The sequence below is a fragment of the Pituophis catenifer genome, unplaced genomic scaffold (assembly GCF_029215685.1).
Source record: "Pituophis catenifer annectens isolate HBS135680 unplaced genomic scaffold, rPitCat1.0.hap2 SCAF_6, whole genome shotgun sequence".
Taxonomy (NCBI): Eukaryota; Metazoa; Chordata; class Lepidosauria; order Squamata; family Colubridae; genus Pituophis; species Pituophis catenifer.
The window spans coordinates 28,520,259-28,548,189 of NW_027256886.1; the positions used below are offsets into that span (position 1 = coordinate 28,520,259).

Consider the following 27,931-nt stretch of genomic DNA (forward strand, 5'->3'; position numbering starts at 1 on the left):
AATTTAAGATTTATAGGAGTAAACAAATTCCAGATTTGGAGTCAACTTCAACTATTCTGTTGGGATTATTCAGGTCTTCAAAGAGTCCTGTTTCAATAACTTCTTCTTGCCAGGGTATTGGGATAGCACCAGTAGAAAATCTCTTAAAGAATTCAATGTCATTGTCATCAAACTCAATTCCTCGAGCTTCAGAAAAATCAGCAATGTCTGCAACATCTTTGGCATAGACGACTGATGGATCTGGCACAAAGGGAGGATCAATAAGACCTGCCTCCAGCCTGTGAAAATTTATTGACTTGAAGTATTCATGTTTCCTGGGATCATCATCATTACTCCTGTAACAAAACAAGAAAAAAGAGTTTCAAATAAGAGGAAACTAGTCCTATAAAGCAGATTTATATTCAAGCATGTACTAATCATACCAGTGGGTTTATCAGTGGGATCGGAAAGAAATAATCAATGATTTGTCAATTAATTAAGTTTGAGGCCTTCTATTACTTTCCAAATTAGAAGCTTTAATAGCTCTCTGGGCAACAATACTTAATAAATACATTTTTGTACATACATACATACATACATACATACATACATACATACATACATAAATATAAATATAAATATAAATATAAATATAAATATAAATATAAATATAAATATATATACATATTTATATATATATAAAACAAACTACTCTAAAAATACAAGTTCCAGGTATATTTGTAAACAAAGAAGCAGACATTCTGCGAGCTCTGGAACTAAAATAATTAAAATTTTATTCTACTAAACTTTCGTCAGCCATCTGCTGACATCGTCAGAGTATTAAACTACCATTACAGAGATCTCTGCCTTTATATGCCATTAATCAATTTGGCCATATATATAAAACATTCTGATAGATCTCCTTTAGCTGAAAATGTCTAGCATTCATTAGTTAGCCTTCTTTCCCTGTGAATAACTTGAGTAGCATTAAAGAAAAAATATAATAGCCTTCTCTCAACTGGTGATTTGTGGACTATAATCTTTTTTAACAATTTATTTATATATTTTCACATTACATACATATGTGCTTAGTGAACAGTGTATTGTCTGGATCAATTTATTTATATACAATAATACTTTTCCCACTCCTAATTTCTATCTCTACCTCTACAGGCCAACCATTTATAAAACAAGTCCCATATATCTTTTTTTTCTCTTATTTTTAATGTCAGTCTGTCCATTTCTGCACAATTTTTAAAAATATTATTACATCATCCTCTGTAGGCCTTTCCTCATTTTTCCAGTACTGTGCAAATACAATTCTTGCTGCTGTCAAGACATGTAATATTAAATATAAGTTCCCTTTATCATACTTTTCAGGTATTATGCCTAGCAAAAATATTTCTGATTTATAATCTTGTGGGCTATAATTTTTATCTTCCTCAGCCACTGGGGTATTAGTGGGTATAATCTCAAAAGAATTAAACTATATATAAAAAAATAAAGCAATGTATAGGTAAGAAGGTTAAATCTGGCATGATTGTTGACCTGTTGAAGAAACTTTGAGCTGCATTTGTTATCAATCAGTTTCTTGGTGCAATTCAAGGTGCTAGTAATAAAGCCCTACATGGGATGGGGGCCAATTATTTGTCCCTGTGGTTTTTGCACAGCTGATAACCAAAAGGGTTGGTATGCATCAGGTCATTTTGTATGTCGTTTTGTCATCCTATTTTATCTTTGCTTCTATTGTGTAGCTCCAATTCTGATAGGGTTCTCCAAGGCTTTGGACTGGGGTGTTAGAGCCTCTTCTGAGTTTTATTACTGGTAAAATTCAGTCCTCTTGTTCTTTATCTGCTTTTAACTTACTTCTTTTGCTGGTTTTGTTTTAAAAAATTTTTTGTTACATTGTGAGAGACTGAGATTTGTTTGGGGTTGGACAGCACTTATATTAAATAAATTCAATTAATTTAAAACAAGGTCATTTGTTCACCTAGGATGGTGAGAATGTATCCTGAATGCTATTCAAAAATGTGCATTTCATTACTTGTGGAGAAAAATGTGTTTTAAAACAGGCAGTAAACCATGCCACTGAGTAGTATTAAAAGACATGATTTTCTGTGAACGTAATCCTGTAAAATAAAATAAAATGTGTAAATTTCTATGCATTCCTTCTTTTTGTAATGCTGATGTGATTAAAAACATAATCGCTAAAATTAGATTCAGTGCCCAGCTATAAAATCTTGGCTTCCTATTTCATAACCCACAGGTACTCTAGTTCAGACAGCCAAGGCTATTGATATTTTTTGTGAGTTGTGTGCCAGCAGGCTATGTTAGGGAATAATTCTTAAAGGAAACTCAAAGGCCATCATTTTCTCCCTTTCTAGAAACTGACATTTGAGCACCACCACTAGGCCTTTGCACGCATGTACAAGAGTCACCTAACAACACGATGAAGGAGAGTATAGCTAGATAATGTTTATCTGTTAACATTTGTTAGAGTTCTGATAGACCTCTACCAGAAACAGATTTAAACAGTCTGAGAAGTCTAATTCTGAATTCACTCATGCCTACTAAACTACAGTTTATTTAATATCAGTTTGCTAAATAAGCCATAATTGGCTTGATCACCTACTGAACTAGCCGATAAATAAGCTTCAATGTTTAATTCATTTGCTAGATTAATAATCAGATTTATTTTATACTTTTATTTAATAAAAATGCATATTGGTAAATATTTTGAAAAGAAATCCTCAAGCACTTTTTACCATTTCACTAGCACTGTAACTATCTTTTCATATTACTTCTAATTATCATGACCAACTATGAGAAAACCATTGAAACTATATTTTCTAGAACACCAGCTTCTAGAAAATTACACTTTCTTTAAAAAAAAATCTCAGGTGCATTCACATCAGGCCAAGAAAGCGACATGGATCTGTTCATAAAAACATCAAACTCTGGATGAACTTAATCCAGTTATTTAACTTTATCATGAATACATTGTATGTTTTCTAAAAAAAAAAAAAAAAAAAAAAGAGTGGTTAGAAAATGAATGTACTAAAGTCTGTTCAGCTGTTCTCTGGCTAAAATAAAATATATATTTTATTACAGTTCTGCAAAAGATAAAATAAAAAAAACATTATTTACAAGGAAAAAGATAGGGGAAGGGAAAGTGCAAAGGAACAAAGAAAAATGAAAAGAAATAAAGAATAACTTCCAACTTTCTTCAATACAGATGCAAAAAGTTTAGTTAACAATCATTTCTGGAGATGTTTGGGAGATAAGTGTTGTGGGTCGGCAAGCACTGGATCTCTCTAATATGTTAATTAGATATATAGTTGGGAGAACTATGTATATGGAAGTTGATCTGCAGATAAACTAAGTCACAGTATGTATAATTATGTTTGTCTTTTTTAGCCCACTTAGCAATATTAATAGTCCAATATTTCCCAATATTAGCAAAAATATTTAGGGAATATCTTCTGCAAGAGATTCACACAATCTTTTTCAAATGCTACATCTCTGCATCTTCTTGGAACATAGCCTTCTCAATGCCTGCCCCCCCCACCCCCAATAATACTTTTCTTTGGACAGTATAATGGGCCTAATATAATCTGTTTCTCAGAAACTAACAAATACTTACTGATTGCATTTAGCCTTCCAGATAATGTCTAAATAATCTGCTGGAAACCATTGTTTAATTGGTCTCATTTGTTGTTTTAGCTGTCACACTGTGTTTGTAAATTAATTTTGAAAAGTGGAATCCAATTCTTCATGGATTAATCTGTTAATATTAGATTCCAGCTCCTATATATATGGTTTTCTTCATACACATGACAAAAGGAAATAAAATATTTTTCTGCTTCTTTCTGGTTAGTGATCTGTTTCTTTTTGTATGGCCCTGGTGGAAAATCTAGTTCTACAAAACTTACATAATTGGACCTTTAAGAGATGAAATAGTTCACCTCTTATGACCCTTGGATTGTTGATGTTTGCTGTTAATCAGAACCTTTTTAGAGGGTCAAGTGTGCAAATTAAAGCTGCCTATAAGAAGCTTTAACTTATGCAATGCATACTTAAAACAGATAACCCAAGGGCTGGATGACCTTACCAGAATCTTAAGTTAATCTTTATAAAGTTGTTCTTGAACAATATCTCTAGTTAGCGACCATAGACAGGTTTTCTGATGTCTCCAATATGCAATGAATGTGCTCCCCACCCCTATATGTAAGATATAGGGGCAGTAAAAAGCAAATGACAGACAAGCATGCCATTGATGAATTTTGATAGATGCTATATAACACTTGTGGCTATCAGATTGTTTCTGGACAAAATGAAAAAAAAGTGTATACTCTATTTACTTCGGGTGTTAACTCATTAACACCCAAGCAGATCTCCTGTAAGCAGGATTTAAGGTTCCCATAAAATTTTCTGTTTGGGACCAACATTTTGTAAGAATAAGACAGAGCACGTTCTCATGGAATTCAAGCCAGAAGATGCCAAGCCTTTTCTTTCTTTCTGTTATCTTCTGCATACCTCAAGAAATGTCTGGCATTGCTTGTTGATTTTTAATTGAGAAGTCTGTTTATTTTTTAATTAATGCATTCAATCATAGTTTCACTGTATTTATTTTAATATTTTACCCATAAACATAATATTTTCATCTGTATTTTGCTTGTTAACCGTGCTGAGTGTGATTTTTGGCAAGGAAGAAGAATATAAATTTAACAGATAAATAAATAGCCCGGTTCAAATTATTAATTATGGTAATTAAGAGATCTGTGCTTTTCAGTTAGTATTTTCAATCAGCATTTTAATTCTGGCGTTTCCTTGTGTTTCATTATAGCTTGCATCAATTGCTCCAAACATTGGCTTTGAAAGTCAGTTTAGGAGCTAAACAAAACCTCCTTGCCATGACATGGAAAGATCACAACTGGTAAAGAATGCTAAAGCAGCACATTTGGCAGTATCAACAGCAGCATGAAAAACATCTGCACAAATAATTATTGCAAGACAATTCCCCGATCCTTTAGAAGTTAATACAACATTAAATGAACTGGAGCAAAAGGTAAAGAATCTAAAACATGCAGGCATTAAAATGTATCTCTGTCCTTTTATTGAGTAATTGGGAATATTTTCCCATATAGGGTGGCATTAAAAACAGGTATTAAAAATGTATTCATTTTTTCTTTAGATTGATACTTCCTTGTGTTTTAAAGTTCCTTCATCAGAGATGGTGTTTGGCTGCCTTATTCATAACAATGTCCCATGTTTTCCTTGTATAATTTTTAAAAAGTTAATATATTAGCCATATCTTTTTCCAACTTTTAATTTTATTTATTTCTAGGACTTTTACACTGCTTTTTATTCAGGACTTTTACGATTTGATTATAGTTTACAGCGGTTTCAAACACAATTTATTGTATATGGATTTCTTATTTCAATTTAAATTTTTATTTTCTAGTTTACATTTTAGGGGGCTTTTAAAATTAAATTAAAATTAACTTTTACCGTACCTGATATTGACCAGTGAGCTGGGAGAGGTATCCTACACAATGTAGAAGGCATAGATTTATGAAATGCTGGTATACCGAATATTAATTTTTTAGACACAATAATGTAACCATAAATATATTATTATATCTCTGACTGAATAAACTTTTTATTTATATGAAAAATGTTGCCCTTCAAGCAGAATATATTTATTTAAATATTTATAAGCCATTTTATTTGGCATTTGAAGCAGTCTACCATCACTCTTAAAAGCTTCTCTACTGTTCTATGAAAATCCTCTTTGGATTGTCTGGATTTTTGCATAGTTTTAAAACCACTGTTATCAGAGCTTTATAGAAGTCCAATGAAATACCTCAGTGAACATCTGACACCAAATATTGATACTTATTTCATTTATTTCATAACCAAAGCAACCAACATGCAATATGCATGTTTGAAAAGTATAATTGTCCCCCTTCTCACAATTCTTATCCATTATTGTTAAATTAGCATCACAAAAAAACCCAAAGCTCTTTTTAGTTTAACATTGCTTTGTAGTAGGGCAGGCCTGCAGAATGAAAATGAGAATCATGATTTATCTGCTGCTTTGAAGTAGCAGCTTAGTACTGCTGTCACCACCAGCCTTCAGGATATCCACCAGCCTCATCTGTTCTGCTATAAATATATTTATTTATTTAAAAGATACATAAGGTTGCCCATTTTGTGGCACACAACTCTTGTGTGGCTAGCAACTATGATAAAAACATAAACAATGCAAACAACACAAAAAAAGAAGGGGGGAAAAAACATAAGATGAAATTCCCTCAGATAAAGAGCCTTCTTCCCAAATTTTATAGGAGGAGGTTTCAAACTATTATTAAACATTACAATAAATTCTAAAGAAAAGAAATATTCTTAGTAACACAGCCTGAAATATGTCTGAAAACTAAAACACCCAATTTCGTAACTTGTTCAGTGAGGTAAAGGACATGGAACTTCATACAATGCAGAAAACAGAAAGTAAAATCTAATTCCTAGTTATACTATAATTTCTACAGAACAAATGCTCCTCTGCCTCAGTGTTCCTGGATTTCTTCAGCTTCTTTGATGGAAACTAGCCCTTTTCCATATCTTATCTATATCCCACAGAGAGAGGGTTGGAGTCTCTGACTATTTATACATAACCAAGACTCATGTCTCAGTTGTGAGGAAATGAACTGTGAATCTGCAGTTTGGCATGCAGGCTATAATCTCTACAGGTTTATCCCTAGTAACCATGTTTAGCACAGCTACTGTTTTCATTTATAAAAAGAATACTTGAATCGAGCCACCTTTCTTTCCTAAGAATTCTTCCTCCAATCCTAATGTTCTGCTCAACTTTAACCAAAGTTTAAATTGCATATGATGACAAAATCCTTTGTGACTAGTGCACAAAGATCAAGATCTTGCCTTCCCTGACTGTGTGATTTTAATAGCAGACTTTGGTACTGTGAAATTACTTAACATTATATATCCAAAAGCAATGTGCTTCTTTTTCAATATTTTTATTTTTCTCCAAGCCAAATTGCTTTAGAATGTCATACCTGAGATTATGGTTCTTCAAATCATTTTCACCATATGGCATTTGTTTATTTATTGTATTTACATACTGTCTTTTCATTTGGGAACTCAGGACAGGCAGGCACTTGTGGGGGATATTTTATCATATTTTATCACAAGAACCCCTGTGAGAAATGGAACTAGGACTGAAAAATTGACCCCAAATTATCCAATAAACTCTGTGGTTCAATGGGGGAACTGAAACTCGGGTCTCTCCCAGGTCCATATTCAACAAGAACCAAACAACACTATTTTCTCAAATCCTCCTATGCGTTCTCTAGCAGCTCTTCCCCAAAATTCAGTAAAATGCTATTCGCCAATACATGATGAGGCACACACATACACACACACACACACACAAAGCAGAATGGCATAAAATGTGCTGTTGCCACTGTGGATCCCTATCCCGTAACACAGCAGCTCCCAACCTTTTGGGCACCAGGGACTGGTTCCATGGAGAGAGTTTTTTCCCTGGACGGAGGAGGCATGGTGTCCTGTGCTGCCTTCATCCCATGGATGGGGCTTTGCTTGTTTGTGTGGCCCAGTTGCTGGCATGCTGCTGACCAGTGCTGGTCCACAGACCGGGGATTGGGGACCCCTATTGTAACAGGAATGACACAACCAAATGGTGCTGCTCTTTATTGTGTATGGGTCATGTTAAGGAAATGAACTAATAGATTCCTCTTGCTTCCCTCCCTTCTCAAGAAGCATTTGCTAGTTGGAAAATAACCATCAATTATTCTCTTAACTAGGCCTGGGCAGGCAGGTTTTAACAGATGGCTTAGAGGTGCAGATTCAATGGTCAAGACTTACTTCAGGTTTTGCAGAAATTTCTGCTAATCCATAGGCTGTCAGGAACTTGAACAAAGTTTAAGATATGGAAAGACCAATATGAGAAGAGATACTTTTAGGAGTAATAGAAAGTAGTGGCATTTATGATTTTGAAATAAATATCAAAACCTGGAATGAATCTGGAAGCCAAGAATCAACCAGCTCACTGGGGTAAAGTGAACAAAATTGTCTATAGCAGGTAAAATCCTGACTACAAAATTCTGCATAATGGAAGCAGTCCAGGAACCTTCAAGGGCAGCTGTGGACAATGCCTTGCAGTAATCCAACCAGGGATTACTGTGGTTAGATTATCTTTGCACCCAGACAGATCTTCGCTCTTTAGCTTTAGCAGTCTTAGAAAATTCTACAGTATTGACATTTGAACTTCAGTTCCTTAAAAAATTATGGCAGTACCATTCAATCAAAAGAGGGAAAAATGATACCTGCTTCCTAAACGATTTTCAGGATTCTTTACCAAGAAGAGTTTGCAGATTTCTTTTGCTGGTTCATCAAAATTAGCATGGTGGAACTGCACTTCGTCATTTATGGTTCTTTTTTTAACTTCATCTTTTTCAACCTTTTCTTTGTAATCCTTGAATGGTGTTCGACCAGCAATCATTTCATAAATACTGCACCCCATAGAAAACCAATCTACAGGATAACTGTAACTTTCGTCCTTTAAGATTTCAGGAGCCATATATCCATTAGTTCCAGCCTGTGAAAAGATAAAATAGTTTTAATGAAGAGTAAACCTAATTAGTGATGCCTTTGAATGAGAAGCAATAAATTCTTTGGATGACTCCCACAAAGCTCCATGTTAGTTGTGAAATAAAATATCTTGACTCAAGGCATGTCATAGAATTTCTGACAAAGTAATCTTAAAAATATTATTACATATAATTGCTTAAAAACAATGGTGGATGACATTTGTAGCTTTGGGGACTGCACATATATATAATTCTCTCTCTCTCTCCTCCCCTCCCTCCCCCTTCCTCACATATGCCGCTCTCCTGAACTGAAAAAATGAATATTTAAAAAAAATATTTATATATATATAAAATGAATGTCTCTTAATAGTCTGCTTACAAAAAACATGTTTCTTGCAAAGGGAATCTAGCAGTTTTAACCAAACCACTGGAAAGAACAGAGGAAGCCAAGTTCACTCCACTTCCCAATGACCGAGAACAAAGTTGTGCAGAGAAACTTGAAGACAAGTAAGCTTCTCCTATTTGGGTAACCAATGCTGATTTCTCATTGCAGGAAACCAGTAATGTTAACCAGTAGTGGGTTTCAATTTCGTCCGCTATTGGTTCGCTTGTAGGCGTGCGATGCTTCTGCACATGTGTAGAGGCTTCCGGGCAGGTGGATGGAGTTTCCCACCATCACCACTACTGGTTCGCCCGATCGAGAGCAAACTGGTAGCAACCCACCACTGATGTTAACCAAGGCTATTGGGAAGGAGTGGAAACTTCATCGATCTCTCTAAGGCATTGGTGTTAAACTCAGAGAGAAATGAGAGCCACTAAAACTTGCATAAGTTTATCATGGGGACCAGCCCCTCAACTCCTATCCCACCTCCATGCAATATTCCCGCTAATTTCTGATAACCTAAGAGTGGGGAAAAATTGTTTTGTGCAGCTTTTCCTGAATCAAGTACTGTACAACTTTGTGTATCATGATATAAGAATATGAGTAAATTGTAAATATATACAATAGTAATATGTTCAAATATTTATATTTAAATACTTAAAATATCAAAACTAGGAAATATACACAGTATGGAACGTACTATATGTGCTTGAAAGTTGTGATTTTAAGTAATGTTGGACTCCTGGAAATTGCCCTCTCCACTTTTCTTGCCTTTTTTCAGAAGTGACTTGACAGTTTTTTCTTCCCCAGGCTGAGAGAGAGGAATTGCTCCAAGGTTCATGGCTAAGTTAGGACTCAAAAACACCAACCCCTAGTTTCTAGTCTGACACTTTCACCACAATACCAAACTGGCTCCATGCATATCTGCCAACAAATTATACATATAAATGTATTAATTGCTGATAACTGCAATCAATAATTCCAAGCTTTTAACAAAAAATATTTTTCTTTTAATTTGATATTATAAAGAAAGAAAAATTTAGAAAAAAAAGTATTATACAAAAAGCATTTATTGTACATACTCATAGATAAACTGACAATTCAAATGCTAAAAAACATTGGGTTTGGTTTATCCACAGATGGGCTTACAGACAATTATATAGGATACTTTTTTGTTCCCTTTTTAAAAGTACCTGTATAAACCAAGCGGTCTCCAACCTTTCTGGTTTTACAGACCAACAGCAGCGGTGGTGGCAGTGGGGGGGAGGAGAAGATGGTTTTGCGCATGCAATCTAGTTTCCATGCATGCACAAATAAAGCTGTGCACACTTACCCACCACTTGCACAGCCTGTTCCCAATGGGCCTTGGACTGGTACCAGTCTGCAGACTGGGGGTTGAGAACCCCTGGATAAACCCATCTGCAGATAAACTGACCTTCAAATTTTTAACCAACGTGTCATCCACAGATAAACCAATTGTGAAAATTAAAACATACACAAACTTCAAGGGTCACCTTATCCATGAATGGTCATTTTATCCATGAGTACATATTCATAGGCTGTGCTCTCTCTTTATTTTTGTCCATTCTCTCCTTCTTCTCTAACTAACTGTCAAATTGCTTACGGAATCACACAGGCTAACACCATGGCAGGAAAAACTGCCCAATCCTGTCATCACAACAGCAAGGTGTATTTTCCACATTTCTTTCATATTAAGAGGTATACCTACCAGTATACACAATAGTCACCTAAAAAGAGGAATTCTTCCTCAAATACCTTATTGTTAAAATGGAAAGAGCATTTATTAGGGGAGAATATAATAAAGGAACTGTTAAATTTTAAATCCTGTTCAAATGTGTCATCCTTTTGAATAAAGGATGTGTATGTGTATAATGTATATACTCAACCATCCAAATAAAATGCAACAATCTACCATTTCACTTCTAATCTGCTGCAGAGCTGTATATCAATAACCTTGAAGAAGGAATGCACAAGTGATTACATAAATATGAATGGAGCCCTGAAAGAGAGGGTGACAGGGTAAAAAAGAAACTCCGGATTATCCTGTGATGATTCTCTTGTCAGGTTTTCAAGATTCTGTTATTATCCTATGACATCAAATGGTTCTTGTGGTGTTTGTTTTTTGATCTTGCCTACTTCAACAGCTGATATCAGGTTTGAAAGCCTCATTATTCAGAAACCATGAACAGACTATTACAACCACATGGAATCAGTGTAGCACACAAGCCAACTAAAGCCCTCCAAAACATCCTAAATAAACCAAAAGATCCAGGAGCCCTAGAAGAAAAATCAGGAGTCATCTACAACATACAATGTAATAACTGCAACAGCTGTTATGGAGGTCAAAGAGGGCAGACAACTGGCAGAACGCAGCCATGATATCAGTCAAAAGACATGATGAAAACTCCCTAATTTCACAAGATATGGACCAGTAATGGGATTCAAATCCCGTCGCTACCGGTTTGCTTGGAGAGGCGCATGTGCTTGCGTGCGCGATGACACAGAGACGTCCGGGTGCGTGGGTGGAGCGTCCCGCCACCACCACTACCGGTTCGCCTGATCCAGGGCAAACTGGTAGCAACCCACCACTGATATGGATAGACATAACCATAGTTTCAACTGTGAAACCATGACCATCCTAAACCAAGACAAGTCCAAAAATGCTATAGAATTTCTAGAAGCCTGGCATTCTAACAAATTAGCCATCAATAAACAAATAAACATAAACAATATCTTCATACTGTGCAAAAGAGACAATCAACCAGCCAAAAAGGGAACAAAATGACCAAAACGCCTCCCTACCAGCAATTAACACTTAGATGACCATAGAGTAACTCTAAGATTAACATCAGGCCAACAACCAAGAAGTAAAGAATACTCCAATCAAGGTATTGTCAAACAAGCTAACAATAAACAGCCCAACCAAATAACATCTAAGCCCACTCCCAGCCACACTGACAGGGCAAGCATCCAGAATATAAACTGAGAGCAAACCCCTCCTTACTAGCACTGATAATGTTACCTAGTTTGCGTAATGAAATGTCTGCAAGAAAACAATCACACTCAGAGAGTACCAAGGACCCCTCATCACTATTCTTTATTCAGAGAGACATTGAATCTTGCTTTGCATTGTGTAGATGTTATCAGATTCTCAATGCACCCCACTTTACACAGAACAAGTCGCTGAAGCATTGTTATAGAATCAAGAGCAAGTGGATATACTGATAACAAATCTGCACAATGTTATGGTACAACTATGGCATTTCAGACAAGGCGTGTTCCAGGAACAATATATAACATGCAGCCCCACTGGTATTTCTTTACTTTCATGGAAATTTGCCATAGATATTTGAAAGAGTCCAAGACAATTTTGTCTGTTTGATCTGATTTTAGTCTGTGTAAATTGTTTAAGACATATTGGCCAAAACAACCTGTACAGATGATTTCAAGATGTATTTTGATCTGAACGCTGAAAAAAAGGGCAGCCAAAGGATTGTGCCCCTCATTGAGGCAATTAGAGTACAATTACCAGAACTTCACACAAAGATTTAGAGATACATTTGATGAATCAGCTCAGATAGCAAGAGTAAACTCAAGAGGTTCACAAATTGAAAAAGACAATACGAGAATTTGAAAGTACGTATCAGATTTTGAATCATAAGCTATAGTATTGGGATTCAACTCTGATTGACCCAAGAAGAACTTGCTGGTGAACTGAGGAACACCAGAAAGACACTCTAGGAATAGACAATTTAGTGCCCTTCTATTGTTCTGAAATTCAATTAACAGCTAGCATAGCTATTGGCAAAGGATTATGGGAACTATGCTACAAAATATTTGAAGGGTGCTTGCTTGCTTTTCTATGAAAAAACACTAAATTCAATAGCTCAATTAAGAAGCTGTATGCTGTATGTGGAAAGGAATTAAACTTATCACTCGAGCAAACCATAATCACACTGAACTAATTAAATAAAAGTATGTTGATTAGTCTATTTACTTTTTTCCTTTCTAGAAAAACAAGGTTATCTTTGCTGTATTAGATTATGATTAGAATTCTTTCTTTCTTTCTGATGAAGGGGAAAGCTTGGCCTCCTTGCCAATAAACCAGAGTAACAGGGAACGAGTATTTGTAGTTTCAGTGCTTGGCTGAGCATTAAGACAATCCTAATGAAGGAGAAGGGAAAGGGTGGAAGTTAGAGAAGAAAGATGAGAAAGACAGCAGATACCAGTGGTTGTTAAGAAGAAAATTAGAGACTAGGAAATGTGGACTACCCTTATCAGGCTGGTACAAACAAACTCCCCCACCCTTCTAAGCTGCCTGGCCTTGAAGCAACATACTGATCAGGAGGAAATAAAGCTGGTTTCTCAAGATGGGACACCAGGAGGGAAGAAAAGGTGCCAGAGACAACACAAGTAAGAGCTGACAACACAGCCCACAACTGAGCCTGGCAGGCTTTATTGAGACCATTAGTGAGAACAGGAAAGCAAGCCGCAAACCGCTGCAGCCAGAACACTTTATCCCCTTGGTTAGGCATTCCACTGGAACATTACTCGGAGTTCTTGATTTGGCCTGTCGAGGCTCCAAGCGTCTGTTTTGGTTTTCAACCCCTGTCTCTGAATACTCAAGAGTTTGGGGAGAATTAACTTCTGCAAATTCTCTGCATCTTTGAGGGTCCAGTGTTGCTTTCTGTTGCAGTATTCATTAGTCATCTCCTCACCTCTCTGTTTGTAAGAGTTTCTGTCACAGGAAAATGTTTTTAAAACAACGTTTAACCTTTAAGGTTTCCAGAGGTCCAGCATAGCTGGCTGGAGAATTCTAGGAGTTGAAGTCTACAAGTCTTAAAGTTGCCAAGTTTGAAGACCTCTGCTTTAAGCTATGTTTAGGATTGCACTACAATTGCCCTTTATGGTGTTCAGTAATTGTGACTGCATGGGACTCTAAAGTCCCCTCCCCCATGCAAAGGTTGAATATGTTTTTAGAACTACACATTGCCCACTCTTGATTTCTACCTATTAATTTTATTTATGTAAATATAAAGATTTTCTCAAGTTGAGCTTGACTCATAGTGACTATGGGGACACATCTATAGAGTTGTCTTCAGGATATTCTTGCCTTTCTTTTACTTTTCCATTCAGTGTTATACTCTAGCTATAAAAGACTGGAAAATTTCCTGTTGGTCTCCCATCCAAATATTAAGTAGGTCTGACTTTGCTCAGCTTTTGGGCAGATCAGCAATGTCAGTTAGGTGCTGCCACTTGCTCTATGTTATTTTTCCATTCACTGAATTTCTTATACTGTATCAAACTAAGAAAAAAATAAACTATACAGTTAACTATTTTAAGAACATGATAAAACCTTAATAGGAGGAGGTTGGGATATATATGGAAAGTAAATAGTAAGCAAAATTCATAAAATGTTATTTTCTTTGGGTTTTCGTCAAAAGGGATGAATTTAAATATTTTACAAACAACACTGCAGCAGATTAGATATAAATTAACTGCCCAGTATTATGTAATTATTTTTAAACATCCCCTATATATAAAAGGTCCAAAACTCCTGGGTGTCTTGGTATATTCCAAGTATTCGATATACTCCAAATATATAGCCAAGATACATATGCATCTTTTACTTACAGTGATCAGTCTGAAGTCACAGTAACATTTCTAACATTTCAGCCCCAAATGGAGCAACAATAGAACAAATGCAGACAAGGCATGCATATTCCCCAAATCCTAAATTATATCTCCAATACTAAAGTTACTGCAATCAACCCTTTTAAAGCATTCTAGATGACGTTCAGGGCAAACAAATATTTCTCCCCTTTAAACTTGTATTCTGATCTTATCCAGCATTATAAAATCACACATATAAAATCACCCCGTATACTGTACATGATGTATCATTATATGATGTATATGATGATATATATTTGGTAGCGATTCCTTTGCTGCTAAATGCTTTATTTTTACAAGTCATGCATCAAAACAAATAAGAAATTGATTCAGTTTAGCAATACTAATACTCTAAACCCAGTATACCGAAGATAATCTTTCAGAAATTTGAAGGAATCAGAACTCAAACTCATTTCATGTATTGGGGGAAAATATTCTGCTGATGAAGTGTTCTCCTAAAGTCGTGGCTAAAATCTTGTAGTATTTAAGCTCCAAAAATTGGGGTGGAGTTGTTGGTCACAAAGCAACTGTCCTTAGGGGTTCCAACAGAATAGGAAAATGTGGTTTAGATCGGCTCACATTTTCCCACAGCTCTTTACAAAATAAACACAATCAGTCTCATAAACCAAACAGAAATGACAATCTCTGCGTTCAGCCTTTATTTGTCATGGCAAAAGAACTGTTAAACAGGAAGACAAAACAATATGAATTTAGTCCTATCAGCTATTTTATACAGTTCACTCCTCCTTTCCTTCACAGGGTGCCACTGACTGCTTTGTTCTCCCTTCCAACTGTTCCATCTCTCGTTCATAGTGGCCTTAACAGACCTTGGAGGAATGTAACATTGGACCACAGGAAGCTATTCAGTATACTTGGTTCAAAGATTTATTTCTCCCTGATTACAACTAATCCTGCCATGCATTGTATAATAAAGAGGCAGAAATGAAAACTTGCCTTTCCTTTTATTGACAATATACCAATAATAATTGGCCCAGCATTCAACTAGCCACTGAAAGGACGATGTTTCCTGTTATCTCATCGATCATTTTTGCTATAATACACAACAAATAGAATTATGGTTTGAACATCTTGAATTCTTTATTTACTGCTGCATGTCTTGTAAACTGAGCAAAGTATAATTCTGCTGATGTGTTTGTGAGTTCACTATTTTTGTAGGCCTTCTCAATGTGAGATAAGGAATCTCTTAAGAAAAAGGATGTGTGAAGGCAGATTTTGTTTCTACAAAATATATTCTTACACATGGAAAGTGAGAATTCCAATTCTTTTTTTCTAGCCTAGACACACACACACACACACACACACACACACACACACACACACACACACACAAATACAATATGTGTGGTGGTGGGTGCATGTGTACTGCCTGAATCTCTCTGTGTCATCTTTATGTCACTTTTGCAGTCCAATCTATCTCACAGGGTTGTTGTTGTAGGAAAAATAGGAAGCAGTATTGCATATGCCATCTTGAGTTCTTAAATCAAAAGTAGAATATAATAATAATAAATTAAAAAAATCATTCGGTTATATAATCTTTGGTTGTTATTCAGATTTCTTTTCTCTTTCTTATTGTACTTGCAGCATGTATCTTGGTCCTTCCTTCCTTTCTTCAAATCAGGTAATAATGGGATTGAGATCACTAACTGATGTGGTTTTATGACATCATGATTTATAACCACATCACTTAGCAACAGAAATTTTGTTCCCAATTACCAATGAAACTTGAGGACTGCCTGTATTTCTGTGTTTCTGCAAAAATAATTTTGAGTTTATTATTTGTAACTTTTGATTTTAAAGCATCAACCAATTTTGTATGTCCAATAAAACATCTTTTCCCATGAGTAGTCTTTCATTTGTAGACGCACTTTCAACCTCAACCTTGTCTTGTCGAATAAAACTTGTTCCTCTTTTCCCTTTACTTCCAAGACATCTTTTGGGCAGTCTATTCATAGAAGGAAACATTACTATTGATATTGTTGATATTAACTTCTGATTTAATTTTTCAAAGTTATCCTTCAGTATTTCCAACGTTATAATGTTTTGTGTCATTCTGTAGCTATATTATAGCTGTCAATCTTACTGACACTAAATTTAAAATCCCAAAGAAAATTAAAAGAAAAATGTTTTCAAGGGAAAAAGATATAATAATAGGCAGAGATTAATAGATTTTAATTTCATTTTTAAAAGTCTCTAAATGATCCCAGATTATAACTGCATTTGCCCAATGCTCTTTATTGCTAGGGAGAGCCAGTTTGTTGTATCAGGCTACAAATGGAAAAAATGGAAAGAGTTCTAGTCCCGCCTTAGGCACAAAGCCACCTGCATTACCTTAGTCAGTCACTTTCTCAGCCCTAGGAAGGAGGAAATGGCCACTTCTGAAAAACCTTGCCAAGAAAACTGTAGGAATTTGTCCAGACAGTCTCCAAGAATAAGAAATAATTGAAAGGGACAAAAAAAAATTAACCATGGTTTACTCAACCAATTTTATGGGTTTGCATGATATAATGAATGATACATTTTGTTTAAAACATCTTAGACTACAATGTTAGAATCAACTATCAACAGTAAAGGAATAAGCAGCCAAGAAATATGCTGTAGATTAGCATTTGGTAGAACAACCATGAAGGCCTTAGAAAGGATTTTCAAATGTCTATCTACCTACAAACTTCAGACTTGTGCAAGCTATTGCATTCCCTGTAACATTCTATAGAAGTGAAAGTAGAAACAGTCTAGGAAAAGTTTGACACCATTGAACATTGATGTTGGGGAAGACTCCCGAGAATACCATGGACAGCCAAGAAAATAAACCAATGGCTCATTGAACAAATCAACCCTGAGTTCTCACTTGAGATACAAATGACCAGGCTCAAATTATCCTACTTCACACACATTATGCAAAGATCCAGCTTTCTGGAGACAGATTAGGGATAGATCAAAATGGAGAAAAATCTATTTATGTGGTCACTAGGAACTGAAAATTACTCAATGGCACATATTCAATCAATCAATCAACCAATCAGCCAACCAACCAATCAGACTAACAAAATCCAGCTTTTTCCCTTTTGGAAAAAATATAGGAATATCCAATCTCCATTTTCTGAAAAAATGTGAAGGAGAAAAAAAACCCTAATAATGGAATAGAACAGGAACTATGATTTTTTAAAAAACAAGGTGGTAATTAGAGAAAACCAAATGTGCTATCAGATAACTATTTAAGAAACAATATCTACAAAGCTATTCTCATTATCAGCCCTCTTTTTCTTTCCTGTTTTCTACCTCAGAATCTAGTCTTCTCCAGCCAAAGTTCTAGTCTTTATCCATCTGTTATTATTAATAATTATGGTTATTACTAGAGAGGTTGGATAGAGTTAGGAAGAAGACACAGTAAGAAACCTGAATCTGTGTGTATGATTGTTCATTGAATGTTATACGACTACATGGGAATGAATTTGTATCAATATATTGCACTGTGATCAGAGAAACGGCATTGGGCCTAACCATTGAGAGATTGCCTATCTCCTGTTGTGCCTGCCTATCCTATGTGTTCCAATGAGGTCGGATTGCTTTGGATCCCATCAATTAAGTAATATTACCTACAGGGACCCAGGAAGCAGAACTTTTCTTTTGCTACACCTGTCCTTTGGAAGACTATCCTCTAGAGATCCTTATGGCTCCATCTTTTCTATCTTCAAACAATCTTGTGTTTGGATGGGATTACCAGAAGACTGTCAAAAGGAGGACATGTCCTCCTTTTTGGCTTGTATACTCTATTCAGCAGACATAACCTTAAAATCAGGTATTATCTGGTTTTTAAAATATCTCGGGGAGGTTGAACTATTTTCAGCAGTCAAGTGATATTGTAAATTGCCTTCTTTTTTTTTTTTTTTAATCTTGTCAGTCAACTAACTCAACAGCCTAAATTTATAGTATGTTATTTATTTCTTGATTCCAGCAATCAGCTTCAATCCAGACCGTTATATCTATGATCACTGTAGTCTGTGGATCATGACTCACCTTATGTATTGTGAAATTTCTACCTCAGATCTAGTCTTTCCCACTCACTCAATTATTTTCCCCACTCAATTATCACTAGGATATATTCTTGAAAAAAATTTTTTGTGTAAAACATATTGCGATTGAAAAAACAGACTTTCTGATACTCGAAAAGTAAGTTCATACGCATATAGGCCTAAGAATATTTTTTGCTGTTTTTGTGATAATTTTTGTCATGGATGCCAAGAAAATTTAAAAGTTAGTGGATCTTCCTTTTTCCCCATTTGTCCTTCTTTCCAATTATCCATGTCCTCCATTGCATGTTCAGATATTCAGTAGGGTAGACATTGTCTGCATGGAGATAATCCAAAATATAAGGATTAAATCAAGTTATAGTTAACAACCAACACTTGGAATCTGAAATCCCATCAACAACCAACACAGCTCTTGCAGAATAGGTGTTATGCTGCTGAACCGGCTAGTACTGGTTAGGCCAGCAGCTGCTTATATGCCAGTTTCACCTTCTGAATTGTCTTCAAAGGTAGCCCCGCGTATAGCAATTTACAGTCATTTTAGAGTCAATGAATCCTGATCCAGGAATGGCTATCACTGGCAGAGCTCCAAAGCCAACCAAAGATTTTCCTGGCTATGGATTCCACCTATCCCAGCAGGGTTCAGGACAAGTCAGGACAGTGGTGGGTTGCTCCTGGTTCGGTCCGGTTCTTGCGAACTGTAATGGCAGTGGGAGGCTCCGTCCACCCGCCATTCTGTGCATGCGCAGATGGTCATCATGGATGATCGGCATGGATGATCTGCGCATGTACAGAAGTGCGCGCACTCCCATTGCAAACCGGTAATAAAGTTAAGTGGAACCCATCCCTGAGTCAGGACAATTCAAATTGCACACCAGCTCTTTACAGGAAATGCAAACCTATTAGATGATTTGCTTTGGAAGTACTGGTTTTCTGTGCCAATGGTAGCTCTTCCTGGGATGTACCTGCAGTTATTTTCATTCCATATACTCCCTAACTTCTCTAAGCACTGGGTCAAGACTTCTACATCACTTATGCAGCCTGATAGCTGATGATGGAAAACTATGTATTTATCAGCCTATTGATGAGGCCTTAAACTAACCAATGGCCTGTCCCAAAGGCTTAATGTTAGATGTTAAATAAGATTAGTCAGAATGCTGAGTACTAGGGTATCCCACATAGAAATTCATTCCACAGACGACTCTCTTTACTTCTTTGGGTGTCATTGATTCAAAAGAATCTCAGGGGACTTTGCAAAATGGTACCTCTGTCATCTCATGAGATTCTACCCATTTACAATCCAGTTCATGCAGTACTGGACATTTACAGTTCACAATACAGTAAATATGAGCAATTTTGTTCCCAATGTGTTCCTAAAAACTAGCAGGGATGTCTTCTGGGATCTCAGAGCTTAGAAGGACCCAGGTCACACTAAATAATGCTGCTGACTAGCACCTTGAGGATGCAATAAATGTGGAGACATATTGACACTTTATATCTCTTACCATTACAGTATAGACCCAGAGCTGGGCTTTTTTGTTTTTTCTGGCTGTTGTTGGTCCTTGTTTTTTCCAGTGATGCTGTAGATATCTTGTTAGATACTTCATCTCCTGGAGCTCCTCAGCAAACCAAGGAACCCTATAGATTAGCACTCAGGAGCCATTCTATGAAGCACCAAGTCTCTCTATTCTATAATTCAACAAGACTAGCCTCAGAGTTGCTCCCTTGATTGCTGGGAAAATCCCCATCATGCCCATCATCCACTAGAAATCAGTTGGATTTATCAACTACCTTCATCAGCCTAATTGACCCATCTTCCCTATAGAAATTAGGGTGGCCACGTGTTCAAAATGGGGCTAAATAATGAACTGACAATGGACTGAAGGACTGATGTTGATGTTTTCACATGTTACATCATAAGCTAATTGGTTTGAGAAGAGCATCATATTTGTCAACCACCTACTTTCTCTTTCTGCCTCATACCAGGTGTTATTCAGAAAATTTTTAATTAGTCAAGTGACATGCATACTTATGGATAATAATTCAGTGTTTATCACTGAAAAAAGAAGTCATTTTTCAAAAAAGGATAGTTTTCTTACTTTATATAATATAAGTTGTAGGCCTCCAGATTCAAAATATCACCTTATTTTCAGGGTATTCATCTATAGCTACTATATACTATCTCATATTCTTAAATTCCAAAGGAACATTTTATTTTATCTGTAAGTTTTATCTCTTGCTCTACCCCAGGGTACACATACTACTCCTTTTCTCCACAATAACAGTCTTGTGAGATGGATTAAGGTGGGAGAAAATGACGGGGCAAAGTCACTCAGTGAGCGTATGTGCTTAAGAATGAAACAGAACTGCAATTTCTCTACTCACAATCTAAAACATTAACTGCTGAACTGCACATAGTCTATTATATTTTTATATTGTAAGCACAATTAAGCAAATATTTAACAGAAAAATAAAGACATATTACAATGTTATAGCGTATGTACCAGGGGTGAAATGCTCCCAGTTCGTCCTGGATCGCTTGATCTGGTAGCGATGGAGGCGGGTGGTTCAGAGAACCGGTAGCAAAAATCCCTCCCCCCCCACATGCCCAGTTGAGCCACACAATCATCAGAGGCTTTTTTTTTACTTTTAAAAGCATTTTTTCTACAATATCTTCGACCAAAAAATGCTTTTAAAAGTAAAAAAAAAAAAAAGCCTCTGATGATCGTGCGGCTCAGCTTGGATCGTCAGAGGCATTTAAAAGAAAAAAACCCTTTTTTTCTTTTAAATGCCTCTGATGATCCCAGCTGAGTTGCATGATCAGCAGAGGCTTTTTAAAAAAGCCTCTGCAGATCAGGCAAGTCAGCTGGGATCGTCAGTGCCTTTTGAAAGCATTTTTTTACAACCTCTTCGCCGAAGAGGTTGTAGAAAAAATGGTTTTAAAAGTTAAAAAAAAATTGGCCATGCCCACAGAACCGGTAGTAACAAATTATAGGTTTCACCACTAGTATGTACTTACAATTTTTATCAATGGAGAAAAGACCTACTCAGTAACAAGATATTTTAATTACATAAGCTGATATATGTGATGACCAAATCCACATTTTAAAACAGCTGTTATAGGCATGTGGATGGATGGAGAAGCTTGAACAGCAAAATGCTTTGCAATAACTGTATTGGTTTATTTAGAAAGTTCATAAATAACAAAATGGTCTTATAGTAAAAAAAAAAATACAATTTCCAATATCACAGACTAAAATGTATACTACATTTATGCAGCATTTTCATTGAAATTAATAGTTGTTAATTAATCCTGATTTCATCATGACGTCAGTTGACTACAAAAAGGTCAGTAAATTGTATTGGATCCTGGAAATATGGTACATAGTATTTATTTGAAAGAAGTCTATGGTTTTCCCCGAGTGATTTAACATGAGAAAGTCTAGCATGAAATTTGCAAAGAATGTAGAATGGAGGTAGATAATTTTTTTGCTTGTCTATTATTTCTTTTGGGCATGAATGGCATTTATCCAGATAATTTTTTTTACTGTTGGGGTGTACATACTGTATGTAATCCAAAAACAGAATTCCAGGATACCGTCTGTTGCTGCTGTTGTTCAAAACTGTGAATAACTATAAGGACTCTCTGCAGTAATTATGAACTAATAACTGTTATAATATTACCAGTGATAATCACATATTATAACTGTATAATTAAATAATTAATTTATTATTATTACTATTATTATTATTAAATAATAAAATATTAATAAGGCAGCTTTACGTGGAACAAAGATACCTTTTTTACCATCAAACATCTGCATCTGCTTAACCGAGATCCTTCATAAGGATTTGATAGGTGGACAAAATGCCAAATCCAGTCTAAACATCTGACTGACTATTCAATGAAAAATAATGTATTTAGTTATATATTATATAATTAAATAATTGTTAAAACTTAATTGTTATACAAGAAAGGTACATTATTTAGACATTTTAATAATAGGCACTTCATAGCACTTTCTTGACCACTGGGGAAAGTTGGGAGTTCTACTTCCTTTATGAGTCAAACATGAGTGAAGGAGTATTGGAGACCATGGTCATGATTCAGACTATGTAGGCTGCTGTATTTGTCCCACGTTATTTAATGCATTTTGCTGGTGGGAGAGGTCATCCAATAGAACTAGATGGACTTATTTATTTAATTAAAGGATTTACAGGCCTGCCCATTTTAAGACACAACTCTAGGCGACTCACAGCAGTAACAAAACAACAAATCACAAAACCATAAAAAACTAATTCCAGTACGTAAAAATTAAAAAAAAAAAACTACACATACTCACAAAAAAGAATCCAGATAATTTGAAAATAAATATAAATATTTATTAATATAATTAATAAATATTAACCAGATTTGTAAAATTAAGGAAATATGCAACAGTTTACACATTCATACTATATAAACATTCTATACTATATTAAGTATTCTTCCCCAAGGCTTCCCCAGAGCCTTGGTAGTACAAGGGTTTAAGGCACCCTGTTATTAAGCTGCTTAAGACCAGCTGCCTGCAATTACTGCAGGGTTCGAATCTCGCCAAGGCTCAAGGTTGACTTAGCCTTCCATCCTTTCTAAGGTAGGTGAAATGAGGACCCAGTTTGTGGGGGCAATAAGCTGACTTTGTATAAATATACAAAAGGATGAAGGCTATTGCTGAGCACATTGTAAGCCGCCCTGAGTCTTCGGAGAAGGGCGGCATATAAATCAAATAAAAATAAAAATAAAAATAAAAATAAAAATAAGTATTCCATACCATATATAAACATATGCATATTCATTCCATATATTTCTATGCAAATAAAAAACATTGAAATATCTTCTCAGAAGTGGCTCTAGAGCTCATGGCCACCATGATGGCCATGAAACAATCCCAGGTTATCCAGAACTCAACATGGAACAGTGGTCATATTCTGCATCTGGTGTTCCTTTCGGAGCAGTGGCTGCATGATTTGAAATTGAGGGAGTTTTGGGTATCACTCTTTGTCTCGGTGAGATCACACCCTGATTTCCATGGAATTTTCTAGAGTCGCTATCCACTGTGGGAGACTGGACTCATTAGATTGGTCTACTCCTGACAATTGATTGACTCAGATGGGTTTAAGAGGGAACTAGGGGCTATTCCTGTTAGTCTGCTGCAAGTTCCATCCAAAGCCTTGGTTCCTGCTTGCAACAGGGAATGGCCGAGGAGTTGGATTGGATTGCGCTCATACAACTACTCCTCTGTCAGGGATCCTGTCACTCCCCTGTAGTTGATGGAGGAGCTCAGGGAGATGAAATGAGAGAAGAGACATCTAGACCAGATGTGTTCAACCCACAGCCCATGAGCCGCATTTGGCCCTAGACAACTAGTAATGTGCACCACAAGATGTAATTTTTTTTTAATTGTTGTTTATATACATTGACTATATTATATATTTTAGATATAGCCCAAGACAATTACTATTCACTCAATGTAGCCCAGGCAAACCAAAAGATTGGATATTCATGATCTAGAACAGCACTGGCACTCAACCAAGGACAAGTCAACAACAGCATGGGTTAGAGTCACTATTAGAACTTACCTTGTTGCACTAAAGGTAGGACTTCTCTACCCCTATTGCGTTCACAGTTTGTTGCCCCACACATCTGTTTTGGGTGAGACAAGCTCTCTTGTGCAGGGGCATGGGGAGCAATTTGTTTAGCACCTACTGGATAAAATTGCTCCAATTTGCTTGCAGCTGGATCCTGGCCTTTCTGCATGTCCAGAGGAAATGTCTGTGGTGGAGTCTTGCCTGGTTATTGGGAATGGTTTGAACCTGTTGGACCTGAGGAAATCCTGAGTGCTTTAAATTATGAACTTAACCATCAGCTTTTTAGATTAATGCCCTCCTGGCTTTGAAAGTGGTGCAGGGTGTATGAGTGGGTTCTAGCAGTGGTTAATTTCTCTTTGAGTGAGGAGGTTGTTCCTTACGCCTTAAAGAGGCTTTGGTTTGCCCGCTCCTTAGAAGCCATTGCTGGATTTTACTATACGGAACAACTTTTGCCCAGTATCTAATTTCCTCTTTTGGGACAAGGTAAATGAGAAGGTGGTTGTGCAAACAGCTTCAGAGGGCATTGGATAAAGCAGATTATCTGGATTCTTTATAGTTAGGATTCAGACCTGGGTATTGGAAAGAAATGGCATTGGTCATAATTTGTATTGATCTCAGGCATGGGAAGGATGGAGGTTGTGCATCCATTCTTACTGTATGTGACCTTGGTGGCTTTTGATAGCATTAAACATAATATCCTTCCAAATCAGCTCAGGCAATTGGGGTGTATGACATGGTGCTGTGCTAATTTGCCTATTTCTTCAGGATTGCTGATGATATCCAACTATACATCTCTTCCCCTGGTGAATTAACCTTGAACATCCTATGCCAATGCCCAGAGGTTGTCTAGTTGGAAACAACAGGCTTCAGCTAAATCCTAGCAAGATTATGACTTTGGGGTTTGGGGCCCTACTAGCTCTAGGACTTTGCCATCTTTGGTGCTGGAAGGAGTGGCAATTTGAGAGTCCACCTAGGTTCATGACTCCTGCTCAAAGAGAAGGTGGTGGCCATGGCTAGGAGGATTTTTGCACAGCTTTGTGCTATGCGCCAACTGCATCCCTTCCTGGATTGAGAGACTGTTCATGGTTCCTCATGCCCTAGTCACCTCAAAATTGGGACTACTGGGTTACATTAGGGTGTAGATGCACTCTACATGGGACTTCCATTAAATCAGAAGTTCCCAACCCCCGATCTGCTGTGGTGGTGCAGGCAGTTGTGTATACTGCTAGAAGAGCACATACTATACCTCTGCTTCACAAGCTGCATTGATTATTAATCTGCTTCCAGGTCCAATTCAAGGTACTGGTTTCGACTGTTAAAGTCCTTCATGGCACAATGCCAGCTTATCTGAGGGATTGCCTCTCCCTGATTGCTTAGGTCTGCCCCATTAGATCTGGGAGGGAAGGCATATTATGGGTTCTATCAGCCAGGCAACTGCATCTGGAGGTAGGCCTTCTCTGTCGTGGTGCCTCTTTGTGGAACATTCTCCCCCATGACATTAGGCTTGGTTTTTCTTATGTAATGTTCTTATGTAATTCCTATTGCTTGCAATGGGCTTGTACAAGAGAACTTTCTATAGATTATGTTTTATATTTGGATAATAAAGGTAATACATATTACATATTACATATTATTACATTAATATTTTATTTCCCCACAGTTCATTGGATAATATACCTCTTTCTTTATTTCTCGATCAGCAATCAGAAAACATGTAATTGCTTGAAAGAAAATGGAAAGTTTTGGTAAGGTATAGATTTCTTTTAAGAAACTATGGTACCTGAATTGCTGCACTATACAGTATAAGTATTGAATTAGGCAAATCTTCTTACCAGTCTGTCACATAGAATAAAGTTAGCAAATAAGATTTAGTCAGGAGCAAATTTGAAAGAATTAACACTGGATCTAATGCATAAGAAACAGAGAGAATTGCTCTATTGTATCTGCAACCCTTCAAAGTAAATAGTCACTTACCTTGGTGGTGATTTTTTTGCCGTCCTTGACTTCTACTGCCAAACCCAGATCAGACAATCGGCAATGACCATTATCATCCAGGAGGACATTTTCTGGCTTCATGTCCCTGTAGACAATTTTGATGGAGTGGAGGTGCAGTATCCCACAAATAATCTGAGCTGAGTAGAACATGACTCTATCCCTTTCCAAGCCTCTTTCACCCATATTGTAAATGTGAAATTTAAGGTCCCCACCATTCATGAGGCTCATGACGAGACATAAAGCGGCTTTACTTTGAAAAGCATAGGCCAGTGTGACAATGAAACGACTGTTGACTTTTTCAAGTATCTCCTTTTCAAGAAGAGCCATACTTTCACCCTTTTTTTTCTTCAATCTTTTTTTGTCCAGCTTCTTACAAGCATACATCTTCCCGGTACATTTCACCTGGACAGCACAAACCTACAGCATGTTCCATGCAAAAGGAAAAAGTCCAAGTGAGTCATTTATATTGAGAAGCAGAAAGATGGCAATGACAATTCTGAACTTCTTTAGTGATAACTTGAAAATAAGGTTCCTTGGCTGGAATATGTCCTTCTAGCCTTTCCACCTACTTTAAGTAGTAACACTACATAGATTTTAAACTAATTAAAAGTAACAAATTATATTTTGCATTTTGTCTTACAAGTTGTCGTAAGTGCTTATATAAGCACAAAGGTGAGGAATAAATTTCATAAACAAATAATAGAATTATTTACTATCTCATGAAAAATAACTATCTCATGAAAAATATACTTCATATAAGCAACTCTGAGCCAATTAAAGGGAAAGCTACATATTACTCCTGAATACATATTACTGCAGAGAAAATATGCAGTGAATAGGACTAAAACAGGGATATATAACAAGAAACCTTGTTTATGCAAACACATAGCTAGTGACCCATGGTCTAATGAATTTATTTAAGCACCAAAGCTTATCTATATACACAGCATGTAGACTAAGTAACTGCTCCTTACCTCTCCAAAGCCTCCCTTGCCTAATACTCGGAACTCTTCAAAGAATTTATCATTTATAGGTTGCCGCTCATAGCCTTTCCACTGCAAGAATTTCTCATAGAATGGACTGGTCTTGAAGCCCTCAAAGGGTTTTCCCTTAAGAAAGTCTTTTGTCTCTTCTCTGGCCAACTGCAGGAGATTCTCAAAATCATTTGCGGAGGCTGACTGGCACTTATTGGATAGGTCTGTACTAAGAAATTTCAAGTAAGCGTTGCTAACATTCTTCAGATACATGTTGACCATGCCCTCTAGAAGACTATTCTTGATGCTTTCTTCTGATAACTCCCAAGCAGAAATTTCATCCATGAATTCTTGGGCCAATTGGTATTCAGGCACTGTCGCCAGGTAGTCTTTGAAAAATATCTTGCCAATGGGTTGCTGCTCACAAATGCTCTCATATTCCGGACAAATAGAATTCTTAATATCAACACATTCCTCAACCTTAGGTAGGTTAATGTTCTTGCGCCGCTTTTGCATATCCTTGGTGTCCACATCTCCAGACTTCCTGGCTTGCAAGTATGCTGTGTTGGCAATCAGATTATCAAGTCCCCCCATATCACACAT

The 27,931-nt window shown here is 36.5% G+C and overlaps 1 protein-coding gene across 1 annotated transcript; it reads right to left on the reverse strand.

Annotated features, from left to right (window-relative positions):
- Nucleotides 1-10: 10 nt before the first annotated feature.
- On the reverse strand, nucleotides 11-27,931 carry GRK7 (G protein-coupled receptor kinase 7). Its single transcript, XM_070945240.1, has 4 exons — nucleotides 27,329-27,931; nucleotides 26,334-26,771; nucleotides 8,346-8,617; nucleotides 11-335 (listed from the first exon to the last, which is right to left on the reverse strand). Exons 1-4 carry the CDS (start codon nucleotides 27,929-27,931, stop codon nucleotides 11-13), a joined length of 1,638 nt encoding a protein of 545 aa, XP_070801341.1.